The sequence below is a fragment of the Diplotaxodon limnothrissa genome, linkage group LG10 (assembly GCF_057381915.1).
Source record: "Diplotaxodon limnothrissa isolate DT_005_m linkage group LG10, D_limnothrissa_male_GT1.1, whole genome shotgun sequence".
Classification (NCBI taxonomy): Eukaryota; Metazoa; Chordata; class Actinopteri; order Cichliformes; family Cichlidae; genus Diplotaxodon; species Diplotaxodon limnothrissa.
The window spans coordinates 20241977-20256587 of record NC_140605.1 but is presented as its reverse complement, the minus strand read 5'-3'; the positions used below and the strand labels follow the sequence as shown (position 1 = coordinate 20256587).

General features: G+C 40.0%; 1 protein-coding gene across 1 annotated transcript; it reads left to right on the top strand.

The window, feature by feature from the left end:
- The first annotated feature begins 9972 nt into the window (after positions 1–9972).
- Positions 9973–13522, top strand: rtn4rl1a (reticulon 4 receptor-like 1a). The gene is made up of 3 exons (XM_085363440.1): positions 9973–9976; positions 10090–10544; positions 12623–13522. The coding sequence occupies exons 1-3, from the start codon at positions 9973–9975 to the stop codon at positions 13520–13522; spliced, it is 1359 nt and encodes a 452-aa protein (XP_085219566.1).
- The last annotated feature ends 1089 nt before the right edge of the window (positions 13523–14611 follow it).

Below are 14611 nucleotides of genomic sequence, written 5' to 3'. Positions count from 1 at the left end.
TTGACATGGGATTCTGCCTTTTCCAAGTGGTTTTAGACATTAAATTAGGAACATTTTTACATGATCAAACAATGAAATTACCTATAAACAACAATCATAATACGTAAATGTACAGAAATATACAGTTAACAGTTGGTTTAAATAACAATTGATTGCATGCCCTGGGACAGACTGACAGAGGCGAGGCTGCCATATCACACCATCGGCCCCTTTGGCCATCACTAGTACCGTATTTTCACGACCATAAGGCGCACTGTGCTAAAAGGCGCAGTCTCAGTTATGTGTGCCATTACTGTATTTAACACACACATAAGGCGCACTGGATCATAGGGCGCATACAAGTACCGTATGCGTATTTAAAAATAAAGCGGGAGCAAACCTGAATTCGGTACCTTACTCACATTTCTATTGCCGGTAATCGTCATCATCAACAACACACAAGCATACAAGTGTGCATATTTAAAAATAAAGCAGGAGCAAAACTGAGTTTGGTACTCACATTTTTATCATCAATCAAACCCATGGAAGTCCTCATCCTCTGTGTCTGAATTGAACAGCTGCGCTAAATCTCCATCAAACATTCCAGGTTCACTGTCTTCACCGTCAGAGTCACTTTCCGTGCCGTGCGGCTCCTCGGAAACGATGCCGGCTTTTGCGAAAGCTCGAACAACAGTGCCAGCAGACATGTTAGCCCAAGCATCTACAATCCATTGGCAAATTGTGGCGTAACTCGCCCGGCGCTGCCTTCCACTCTTAGTGAAACTGTGGTCTCCACCGGTCATCCATCGCTCCCAGGCCGCTCGCAGCCTTACTTTGAACGGGCGGTTCACACCGATGTCCAGTGGTTGGAGTTCCTTTGTCAGGCCTCCCGGAATGACAGCAAGCTCACAGTGCATTTGTTGCACTAGTTTTTTCACATCGGCTGTGAGATGCATAGAGTCACAGATCAACAGCGATGGTGATGCGTGGAAAAAACCACCTGGTCTCCTTACATACACCTCCCTCAGCCACTCTTTCATCATTTCCTCATCCATCCAGCCCTTTTCATTTGCCTTAATGATGATTCCTGCTGGAAACTTCTCTTTAGGCAAAGTCTTTCGCTTAAAAATCACCATAGGCGGCAGTTTCTGTCCATTAGCATGGCAGCCAAGCACAACAGTAAAAGAAGACTTTTCATACCCCGTTGTGCGTATCACTACCGTGCTGGTCCCCTTCTTCTCCACAGTGTGACTCACCGGGATGTCAAAAGTGAGCGGGACCTCGTCCATGTTAGTGATGTAGCTGGGCTGGATGTTTTTGTCGCCGATGTGTTTGCTGCAGTAGGAGCGGAAGATGGCCAGCTTTTCCTTATAATCCGCTGGAAGTTGCTGCGCTACCGTAGTCCTGGTCCGGATGGAAAAATGGCACCGTGTCATAAAAAGTGAAAGTGAAACTGCTTTTAGCCGAATGGTGACCGTCGAAACGCTTCTCCCGCTCGCTCTTTGCTCGATGATCCACCGCTCGAGTCTTTCCTCCAACTCGAGCCACCTCGCCTTATGTCCGCGGAAACTCAGCTGCGTTTTCTTGACCTGCCGGAGCTTGTTTTCTAGCTTCCTCCATTTGCGAACCATCGATTCGTTAATCTTAAATTCTCTCGCCGCTGCTCGATTTCCATGTTCCTCCGCGTAGCTGATGGCCTTCAGTTTAAACTGTGCTTCGTAAGCGTGTCTCTTTGCCATTTTCAGGGTTGTTAAAACAACGATGTCTTGCATAATGCACATACCTGTTCTTTTATACAGGTATGTGCGATTGTCCCGGTATATACGATCAACGCCCACACTTCACCCTTTAACGTTCTCATGGTGTTCTCTACTACGTTCTCCTTACAACACATAGGGCGCACCGCGCTATAGGGCGCGCCGCACTTTTTGAAGAAAATCTAAGGCTTTTAAGTGCGCCTTATGGTCGTGAAAATACGGTAGGCGGTAGGTAAAGAGTCTTGACCACGGACACAACGACGGAGAGTGTCCGAGCCGGGGCGCGAACCGGCACTCTTCAGATCACAAGGCGAACTGACAACTCTTGAGCCACAAACGACCTAACTAGCAACGATAATAATACTTATGTGATGTAACACAAGCTTATAGGGATCATGTTATATGCTTTTCCATAGCATTACATTTGAATTCAACAGTTCAATCTTTCAAATAACGGACAGATATTTGTGAGATCATGATACATTTGTGAATGTATTTTAACAATCTAAATATGCATATGTACAGACAGATACATTTAATAATCATGACAATTATGTTGTATTACATTACAGTGATTTAACGTTAATTTACATTCAAAATGTGAAGTCAAAGTCTGTTTATGTAACTTTAATGATATTCTACAAGAACAGAACATTACTGTCAAATTCACAGTAAAATACCTTCATATTAGGGGTTTTTCCTACGGTCACAGCCATACCCGCGACCTTGTTGTTGTTAGCTCACATTCATCGGCCAAAGCTTAGCATCATGTTATTTATAGTTATTGCAAGTCCTACCTCTACATTTCTTTTTCAAAATATTTAATTAGCACAGCGTGTCCATGCAATGCTTTACACTGTGGTATGCAGAGAAATCTTAACAAGAAAGCTCACAGAGAGAGATTGAGCTTGTTATTTAACTCCAAGCTGGTAGGGGGAGCTCTTCATTAAAACACTTGCCAGTGCTACTATGTTCCTCAAGGTTCAACAACAGCACAACAGAAGTCACTCATGGTACAGCACTCTCTCTACGAAACAACAACTGTCAGTGATGCTGCACCACGGCGTAAACACAACATTCAAGATAACAGTTTAAAGTAACGTAACCATAAACAATAAAACAAGAACATCTAAACAGCAGCACATGTCCCAAGGCATAATGGGAGACATTTCTGGACGTATTTTTACGATCTAAATTTACATATGTACAACAAAATATATTTAACAAACAAGTAAATTGTGTTTTATTACATTTACAGTGATGTTATGTTATTTTACATTTGACGTGTCAGATCACAGTCTACTTATGTAAATGTAATGATATTCTAGAAAAACAGTACGCAACTGTAAAATACACAGTAAAATAATTTGACATTACTATTTTTTGGAACAGTGTATGCAATTAGGAGCTGAATGTCACTGCCATGTCAGCTTTAACAACAAATTCATCAGCTGAAAGCATCTCGAGGCAAAAGATTAAGATGAGCTTCTATTCAAGCAAAGACAATAGAGTTCAGTCAAGTCCCGTCAAGCAATGCTGTTCAGTAAGAACCACAAAGAGACAAGGACGCAAACGCAGAAAGACGTACATGCACAGTATTTATTTCCCATGCTCACGCACACAAAGTAACAAACAGCAGCTTTATCCCTAATTAACAGAAACAGCAGGTGGGGCAGAGCAGCACATGAAGATAAGCTGGGGAGGAAGGCATGTGTAAATGTTCGGTAGAAAGAAGGCAGAAAAGCATGAAGAAAACGGGCAACATAGATGGACCAATAAAGCAAAGGAGTAGAGAAAAGTTAAGATAAAATCATTTCTATACCCCGCAACACTGAATATCCACTATATGTGTTACCGTTTATAGCAATAACGAATGACCAGTCAAGCCTATACACAGACTGGGGGGACGAAAATGTGTGGAACAGATAAAAAAAGAAAAGGAAAAGAGGACAGGGAAAACGAGACAGACAAGGACAACTAGGGAAGCTGGGGGCTGCACATGTGAAGGGAACTCTAACATTAATATTTAATGTAAAATTGATCAGTTTTTATATTTATTATTCAACCCTAGAGTGGGTCTGTCAGTGCAATGTATATATTCAAATTTAGATACATTAGTACAGCTCACAAACCAAGCTATGATCTTATTTGTTGGTACTGCAGAAAGCACCGCAACACAGTAACGAACAGCAACGGCTAGTTTACGATGGCTTACTTATTTGCTGTATAACAACACATTTTAAAATGAGTTGCTTCTTTTACTGCATTACTATTATACCTTACCTCAGTGGCAAAAAACCCCTTTCATATCTGCTTCATCTCACTTTAGCACATTTCCACTGCCAGTGTTTTAAAAAAAATGCCATGTAAGTTGGATATTGATTTAAGTTTGGGAACAATGCTATATGGCTATATAGTGATCACAGAAGAAGAGACGTTTTGCTTGTGCTGTGATTCATTAGTTGTATAGATACTTGACTGACAGTGACTGACAAGAAAAACTGCTAGTAAGTTAGTTATGATTCTCAATATGAAAATTTATAAAACATAAACATAAAACTGTTAAATGACATTGAGGTCTACCTGATGTTGCACGAGACCAGAGACCATCTCAAACTGAAACAAATTGAAACATTTCCCTTTTATTCTGCAGTGAGAAAATCCAAACTCTTGGATTGCACTGAATGGCTGTGCTGCGCTTTAAGGCAACTTGTGTCGGGGCCACCGCTGTGATAAAGATCTCTACTGCTGTTTTGTTGCTTTTTGTCAGATTCTCTTTCTCCGTGTGTCTTCCTCTGCTCTGCGCTCCCCTCTCGTGTGTTGAACGTGGTCAGTCACGATGCAGAGCAGCAAAACAGCAATAAAAATTTTCACACTGAGCTGGAATAAAATAAACAATAAAATAACATAAACATACATAAAATAACATGAATGAAATACTCTAAAAATGTTTTCCTTTCATTCTTACTTTCCTTCCTTCTCGGAGAGAGCCAACAGTCACATGCACGAACCAGCACATACAGGTGGACTCACTACCTGGGGTTGGGGTGGGGGGTGCTACTTTAATTTCTGCTAAAGGTTGCCACGCATCTAATGATGCGTGGTTTGAAAAGTTAAGCATGTTTAACTTTTCAAACCACGCATAATAATTTTCTTTCAATTCTTAATAAATTATGTATTTTTATTTCCAGATAAATAGTAAAAACATGGACAAATCCACAAATAATTAAGTAGTTATTGCTTAACCATCCATATTTATTAATATTCATTATATCATACAATTTTAAAGTACACAGCATTGATTTGTTGTTGTTATGAGAGAAGACAGAAGATGGGCTGCTGTGATAACGGAGGCTGTGTGCCAACATTTTTTTTTTGACAAAAAGGTCAGACTTGTCCAACAGAGCAGACAGTGCTCTCAGTATATCCTTCAGAAGAAATGTCACATACTTCTGCAAGCAAAAGTTTGTGAAGCCTTGGAGTTTCAGGTTTTTATAAAAGTGAACTAATGTGATCTCTATCTAAAAAACAAGCTGATTAAACTTAAAGGAAACAAGCTGCTGTGCTTTCCATGCCTTTTTTTGTGAACACACTAAGCAATCGATCACAGTTAAGGCAGGAAAAAAATAAATGAACCACTGTGTTCCTGGGGAGATGAGATTGGATGTGTGGGTTGTAGAGATTTCCTTCCCTATAAATAAAGGCATAAAAAGTCTTGACCGGCATAGTCTGCACTTTCTTGGTTGGTGGGAAACGCAACTTTTTACTTAGTGTGTGCAATAAAGACATTAAAAGTGTGCGTGTCTGTATACAATTGGTTTAACCAGATTGTGTGAAATATCTGAATACTTTTATAAGTAATCAATCCAGAAATCCAGGATTTTGTCATGTGCAATCTCAAATTTGCTTAACATAAAAGATTAAAACACAAAAATACCATAAGTAAGACTAAAATACTTTTTGCATGGAACACTGAAATAATTACACTGTTAGACCGCAAGTACCCTGTAATTACGTGTAATTTCATGTAACAAGTACACTACAAGTACCCTGTATTTGGATGCAATTTGCGGGCAACAAGTCAGGTTTTTGCAGGAAACAATGAAACAAGTACACTGTAAGTATACTTTCTGGGGTGCGTGTAGTGTTATGGAGTGACTAAGGTGCAAGTACCCTGTACTTACGTGCAATTTGCAGGCAGCACGTGTGGTTTTTGCAAGAAACAATGAATCAAGTATACTGTACACCCTTAAGTACACTTAAAATTTACCATGAAATAACCCCTTAAAATTACTTAATTAAATTCTATGTTAGTATTTCATTGTTTCCTGTACAAAGCAGGGTTCGGCGATTGGACGGCTATATCGACTATCCCCTATCGGCAATCGTTTTACAAGGCCGATTCATTTATTTATTTGCCCATGAGTAAGTTTGCTAATAACGATGGAGCTAATAGATGCAGGCAATCAGAAAAAAATAATTTTTTACATATCACCCAACCCTAGTACAAAACTTGTTACATGAAATTACATGTAATTACAGGGTACTTGCGGTCTAACAGTGAAATTATTTTGATTGTTTCCTGCAAAAACCTGACTAGTTGCCCGCAGAATGCATGTAAGTACAGGGTGTTTGCCCCTCATTCGCAGGTCATGTTATAAAGTGTTACCAAAAACAGGGCAAAAAAAACTTCACAAATAGATAAAATACAGCCATAAAATAGCCACATTAGCCATCTGTTAGCATTAACATACTGTAGCATCGCAGTTGGACTATAAAGTTGTGGCAGAGTGGAACCCAGACACTACTCCATACCTGTGCAAAAAAGCAAGGGAGCAATATCTGAACTGAGTAGAGAGTCCAGTGTGGAGAATTTATCCGAACAAATAACGAGTGAAACCCGGAGCAGAGCAGCAGAATGATATGAGTTTCAGACCATAAGACAAGAGCTGAAGATGTAAAGAGCTGCAGACTGAGCTGGAAACGTATGAATGGTAAATGACAGAGAGACGCTGCAAGATAACCTTTAACTTTTCTATTTTTACAGAATTGTATTAAAATGTGTTTCTTATTTAGCTGTTGCCAGCTGTGAGGTCAGTTTTAAAATGCAGGTAGTGGCTGGTTCAATCTTTTAGATTGTGTTGTTTGTTGTAGTCTTTGTTTATTAGCGTATTTGTAGGTTCCGCGTAATTTACCTTTAAGATATGAACTGAAATTATCTAAATAATTTGTTAAATTAATAAAACCTCTAAACTTAATCCTAAATACTTTTGTTAACTATAATGTATATTAATGAAAATGAGTTAAAAATCAACAGGGTAGCTTGTAGCACATAGCCACCCCTCCCTGAGCCTGGTTCTGCTGGAGGTTTCTTCCTGTTAAAAGGAATATTTTCCTTTCCACTGTCGCCAAAGCTTTTACTCAAAGGGATTCATGTGATTTTGGGGGTTTTCTCTGTTTTCTTTGTTTTATTATAGGGTCTTTACCTTAAAACATTAAGGGCTTCGAGGCAACTGCTGTTTGCATCTGATGACCTCAGAGCATTCACTGGGTTACAGACAGTGAGCAAGTAAGAGATGTAATTAGGAAGTAAAAACCACTGAGAGCTTTACGAACTATTACAAGGAATTTAGATATACTGACAAACACACATTATGTTACAGCAGGACAGAATGCTGCAGTCCCGCTTAGAGTAATACAGAATCGTGCAGTGTGTGGATAAAACTCTGCTATCCTCTGCTTACATTTTAGAACATGTTGTTCTTTACAGAGCAGCGATGTCCTGGTCAGGATGACATCTGTCCATCACATCTGTCCATATCACTCACACATGCCAGTTAATAGCTATTAGATCACTGAGTACTGAACCTGAAACTTTTTTCAAAATAAGACAATAAAAATTGGCACGAATCAATGAGTGACACTCTAGATGGCTTTTACTTTGAAAAGACAGGAATTCTAATTTCCCTGTCATTGGGTTGTATTTAGGGCGTTTAGGTGGAAGCATGACTTGTGTGGTTTAAATGTAGCTTCAGAGGTAGTGTCGGTGGTTGGTGATTCATTCCCTGGTTGCTCCAATCTGCATCCCAAATTTGAATGGGTGAATGGGTGAATGTGGCATACTGCATAAATTGCTTTGAGTGCTCAGGTAGAGTAAAAAGGTGCTTTATAAGAAACAGGACAGGACCTCATTAATCTCTAAACCCTGGTCATGGGCCTGCTAACACAAAAACATGTTTCTATTTTGGCGTGATTGTCTTTGTGTTATTTTCTTTCTATTCCATTCTTAATTTGCTCCCCCTCTATATTGTTAAATATTGTTCATTGGTTTTTTATTGTTTTTATTGTCACATATACAAAAACTTAACAAGATGCACGAGACAAGGAAACACAAACAGGCCTAAATTTGGAAAAAGAAGAGATGAGGCAGAAACACAGGGAAGATGATTATTACAATTTGTACAACTAATACTAGAAATAATATACAAGTTATGAACCGAAATGTAATAAATAACAAAACAAAGAGAGCACAGTATTGCAAACCATCAGTTAGAAAGACATGGAGTAAAAACAGATTTCAAAAACTCAGAACCGCAAGAAATTAAACTCACTATAGCAGGTATACCGTCACCTCGACGTTGATGTGTTGTCTTTGTGTTGCATACAAATGACGTCACCGTACTTTTGGCCACGTTGTTATAACAACCACATGCAAATTAGATGATACTCAATTGTAATCGGAAAAAAACAAAACCGAGTAGATTGAGCCCTTTCCTGTCTGAGGTTTCTTCTTGTTAAAAAAAGTGTGCTTACTTCCCATTGTCACCACATGCTTTCTATTAAGGGGTCATGTGACTGTTGGAGTTTCTTTCTAATATTATAGGAACCATTCATTTAACTACTTAATCTATTTATTCTTTATTTTTCTTTCTTTCTTTCTTTCTTTATTGGTTTAATTTCAATACCCGTCTTAGCTCTCCCTTCTAATCATACAATCTGAGACTTAAGCTGGTGCAAAAGCACAAGTTATGCACACACACACATTTCATTTCAAATAAAAGGAATCTTACTTGCTTGTGTCATCTTTGTCTGTATTGTATATGACTTGTCTAAATCAAATTTAAATGAATAATAATTATAATATTGTAGGGTCTTCAATCTGAAGTGCCTTAAACAGACTGTGGTTCTAAAGTTATGCTATATAAATAAAATTGACAATGAAAGGCAGACATATACACCGACACACCAAAAGTTACACACAGGTCATCGTTCTCTTCATTTAGCAGTTATTCCGGAGATCTGCACCCTCATCTCTTTCTGCTTGACTTCATTTTTGTCTCCCCAGCCTTACAAACACATCAAACACTAGAATGATCCAGAGCAGGGGAAAAAGTCAAATAAATGTGAGTGAGATGAAGGGAATCTGAAAACAAAAAGTAATATCCACTTCACAGCCACACTGCAGATGATTCCCCTATTCATCCTCCACCTCCTCCCTCTCCCAATATCCTCCTTTCTTGGTTTCCTTTATTGTGGGAACGTATTACAGGTGTGGTGTGTGTTCACTTGTAAGCAGCAGAAACATCGATTTTGTGTCGCCTTTAGAAGATAACCAAAGGATATAACACTGCATGATGGGATGCTGTGTGTGTGTGTGTGTGTGTGTGTGTGTGTGTGTGTGTGTGTGTGTGTGTGTGTGTGTGTGTGTGTGTGTGTGCGCCATATTGTCAAGATTAGTGGAAGGAAGAGAAAAATATATATGTATTTACCTCACTGACAGCAATACTAGCGCATGATAAAAAACACCACACACTCTCCCCTCTTAACAGAATGCTTGCACACCTGAGCAGTATTTTTCCATGTTTTGCACATTGTATACAGAGCCTTTCTGAGGCTTTGGTAGAAAATGATCCCATGACTTTAAAATTGGGGGTTTGAACTAGTTTATTGTGTTTATTGTGAAGGTAGCAGTGGGTGTAGAAAAGGTTTGAGAGCAAACAGTTGAAAAATATGTAGGAAGAATGAGCTCACACAACCATACACAAGTGTGTGTGTGTGTGTGTGTGTGTGTGTGTGTGTGTGTGTGTGTGTGTGTGTGCGTGTGTGTGTGTGTGTGTGTGTGTGTGTGTGTGTGTGCGAGACAGAGAGAGATTTGTGTCAGCGTTGTAATTCGTCTGCACTGAACCATGCCTATTGTTGCCCTTGTAAACTGAGAGCAATGAGTGTTTCATTCAAGATGCGTCTGATAACAGAATCTCTGCCGTATGAATTAAATTAATAAAGCTTCTCTCTCTCTCTCTTTCCATCCTTCTCTTTTTTTCATCCCCATCCTCCTCTCCTCCTCCCCTCTCAGGTTACGGTGGGGTGGAGCTACTGTTGGTGTTGTGGGGCCTGGATCTCTCTTCACCCTGCCCTCGCCACTGTATCTGCTACACTTCACCTAGCACTGTCTCCTGCCAGGCCCACAACTTCCATGCTGTGCCTGAGGGCATCCCCGCTCAGAGCGAGCGCGTTTTCTTGCAAAACAACAAGATCCAACGGCTACTTCGAGGGCATTTCTCGCCCACTACCACTATGCTGTGGCTTTACTCCAACAACATCTCCTATATACAACCATCCACCTTCCATGGCTTTGACCGCCTAGAGGAGCTTGATCTTGGGGACAACCGGCACCTGAAGGCCATTGCCTCGGACACCTTCCTGGGCCTTGGTCGGCTACATGCCCTTCATCTATACCACTGTGGCCTGATCACCCTCCCTCCCGGGATCTTTTCAGGCTTACATAATCTCCAGTATCTCTATCTACAGGTACACGGATAACAGCTGCCTTTTATCTCTATTGTGTACTGCATCTGCCACCACAATCGCATTATGGTGTAATCTGTCAATCAAGTTGGTTCAGCACTTACGCCCCATGAATTGGTCCCTGATCAAATAACTGAGTGTAATGAAAATACCACGAGCTTTCCTGAAACAACAATACTCCTATAGTACAACTTCTGTGGCTAACCCCTGCAAGAGAACTATGTAATCCGAATCCATGCCTGAATATATGATTTCATTAATTACACAGTATGTTTATGAAGACAGAAGGATGATCTATTTATATCACGATGGAAAAATTGCTAAGATTGGCAGTGAATGATAGTGGTGCATTTACTGCAAAGTATCTTTGAGCAAGATGTTGAACCCTCAGTGGCCCGCGATGCAGAGTGTGAGTATGTGAACAGTAAAGGTTAAAAGTGGTTTGGATAGAAAAATAAAAGAGGACTTCAGTGTCGTGTGGATGATTGAATGAAGCTTGTAGTAAGAAAGTTCTTTGAGTGCTTGAATTGAGTACAAAAGCGCTATGTAAGTGCCAGCCCATTTATCAAATATCTTTGGGTCTGTTAAGTGCAAATGTCAGATGTCTAGTAGTTTTGACTTGCTTGCTAGATGTTGTCAGTGAGCTATAGCAGTCTAACAGGTTTAGAATCAGAATCAGAATCAGAATGGGTTTATTGCCAGATGTTGAGGTTTACAACATTAGGAATTTGCTGCGGTGCTTCAGTGCAAACAATAAGAATTAAAGTGCTATGTAGAAAGAAAGATATGTGCATGAGATATACATGAGATATATACATGAGAATAGGAATTAAGAGTGCTACGTAGAAAGATATATACATGAGTGCAGGTGGTGATCAGTGCCAGACATGAAATGATGCAGTGACACAGCGTAGGGTCATGAAAGAAACTGTTTTTTACCTATTAGTGTTCAAATAAAGAGTCTGTTTAGATTTTTACACTGCTCTGGAGAAAACTTATATACTATATTGGGCCAAATAAAAGTGGAATTCATAACATTATATGAAGGGGTTAGAAAATTCTGTTTTCAAATCATATTTTCGAAAGGACAGTTTATTGGCACTAAAAGTGTTCCTACAACACGCTTTACTTTCACAAAGGGAATAAATTCATGATAAAAGCCTCATCAGATCATGAGCTGCATTCTCAATGTTAACAGAGAGAAAATCATTGTTACTATGGGCAATTTTTTTGAAGCTGAAATTACACAGCTGACTGTGTGACAGCTGACTGTGTGTGTTTTTCTCCTTAATGGATATGTTTTATTTGATTTATGTTTTTGTTATATTTAGAGTTAACAGCTCATAGCCTTTTTTCTTACTTTCTTACAGTACTTACTGTTTGTAGCTTTTAAGCGCTGTAACTGTTGCAATTTGAATTATGGCTAATTGGGTATTTATTCAGTTATTATTTTAATAAATGAAAAAGTTTTTCTTTTCTTTTTTCACTGAACTGAAAATGTACAGAACCATGAGTGAGTTCAAAACTGTCCAAAGGTTCATTATGAGTAAATGATGTTTTCATTGTTTCAAACCTACTTAGTAACTGAGGCAACAGCTACAGACTGACAAGTTTGGAAGCACTTTTACGTCAAATGTTTGTTTGTTTGTTTTTTCAAAGAAACCCCAAAGGGAAAAAAATAGAGAGAAATCAGTTGGTAGAATGAGAGTAGATTACCCCTTATTATTTATTTGATATAGTAATCTCCAAACTTAGTCAAAACTCAAAACATAGTTTTTAATTCAAAGGGTCCACTTTTGAGCTCTTTAATCCACTTTATTTAGCCAGTTCAGTTAGTTTATGCATGTGTTCTCTATAACACACACACACACACACACACACACACACCAAACACACATTTATAGTTTATTTAAGGATTAAAATTAACATATTATCTGTATCTTGTATGATTCTAAAACAAACAGAAAAATGCAAATGCAATGGATTACTCATACTCAGGTAATAAAAACTATGCTTGATGTCTTGCAACCCATTTTAAGCTTCTCTTTTTATCTTTCCTTTTTATTCCTACATCCTGGCAGGATAACCAGTTAGAATTCCTAGAGGATGATTTGTTCATCGACCTTCTGAACCTCAGTCATCTCTTCCTACATGGCAATCGTCTATGGAGTCTTCGCCAGAACACTTTTCGAGGTCTAGGAGTCTTAGACCGGCTCCTTCTCCACCAGAATCGAATCCAGTGGGTTGATCGTCAGGCCTTCCATGACCTTCGGCGTCTCACTACTTTGTACCTGTTTAATAACTCCCTCACTGAGCTGTCTGGAGCCACCCTGACTCTTCTACCAGCCCTGGAGTACCTGCGACTCAACGACAACCCCTGGGAGTGTGACTGCAAGGCCCTGTCGCTTTGGGATTGGCTGCGGAGGTTCAGAGGCTCCACCTCCTCTCTGATGTGTGTTTCGCCGCCTGAGCTGACAGGGAGGGACCTGAAAACGCTCAAGAAAGAGGAGCTGCCCAGTTGCATATCAGGCGAGAGTCATGCGCATGGCGCCCCAGGCAGAGAGATTGAGCACGGGGAGTCTTTAAACCACCTGAATCGTCACAGAAACCATCACAACCACCATCAGCGGCCATACTTGCCCCACGGGGACCAGTACAGCTTGCCTTCACCCTCACCCCTACCACGGCCACCTAAAGGAGGCCGCCGAAACTGTACTCGCCGTGGCCGCAAGGCAAAAGGGGGGCTCAATGAGGTGCAGGTACTTCAGGAGGGGGGTGAAAAAGACTACACTCCAGATGGTGATAAATATGACCTGTCTGCCACAACAAGGAGGAAGAACAAGTGCATCCCCAGAACTTCCGTTGGCCCACCAATTGGGGTCCAGAGAGCTAATAACAAAGCAGGGTCACATCATGCAGGTTTAGTTTCGTGTTTGTCATCAGCTCTGCTGCTGTCACTCTACTTTGTGATCCTACGTTGAGACAGGAAACGGACACTGTTGTGCTGGTGATGCAACCATATGATTCATTCTCCTGAACCACCTTGTTCTGGCTCTTTAAATGAGGCATGTGCACATAAATGTGTGTGTAAATGACTGTGTACAAAGGACATCACTGAAAATCCCTGTGGTATTAATGCAGGGGTCATTCTGAGTCATAATCAATACATGTTAGTCAGGGAAAACTATTTTGCCCACTTGCTTTGATGATGTCACCAAGGGAAACAACAGGAAAACTTTTGTGTCTCTGGCATCAACTGCTTCACTGAATTTATGTACAGCCACATAAAATAACAAGCCAATAATTCAGCAACAGGAACACACAGTAAGTAACAAAACAGTTCATGGCTCGGTCTCTGCGTTTAGCCCCCGTGACACGATAGCGCTCTCAACCGCAACCTCCATCTGTCAGTCAAGCCGAGAGGAAGACATACTCATTTGTAGCTGTCACCGTACTCACTCAGCAACACCTTAAGATCAAGAAAGAAAATACCGCTGACACAAGTGGCAGGAAAATGAGTCATTGTGAAACGTTTTAGCAGTAATAGCTATAACCATTATATACCTGCAAATAAAGTGGTTTTCTTTCACGTATCAGGACAAGTTTAATGTGAATCTGTATGCTTAACTTTTAACTTTTTAGTCTAAATTCTGAAAGTACCACAGAAATTGTCACTCAACTATTCGCCATTCAGGTCTTCAAACTGTTGAAAACTATAATCTGTCTGTGCCCTCACATCGAAACTTCAAAAAGCCATTCAGAACTAACCAATCGTTCGAGGAGCCAGCTGGTCACAGTCAGTGTAAATGAATGGGAACGAGTGACTGAAAAAGATTACGATTTTTTTGTATTAATGTTTGTATGTATATGTGTGTGTATGTGTGTGTGTGTGTCCTCTAAAAAATTTAATTAAAAAACGCTAAAGCCATGCGGGTAGAATGAAGTTAGAAAGCAAGAGTGCCTATCGAGAGCCAGTTTCCAATATGGGCAAAACTTTGGAATTTCATTCAGCCTTTGACCTCTGTGGCTACAAAACAGAGGCTCAGCTTATGCAGGTCAAGGAAAAGCTG

What these genes read in the sequence shown, in the direction of transcription:
- rtn4rl1a (XM_085363440.1), top strand. An exon ending in TCCAGTATCTCTATCTACAG is followed by an intron (nt 10,545 to 12,622) that starts GTACACGGATAA and finishes ACATCCTGGCAG; the next exon opens with GATAACCAGTTAGAATTCCT.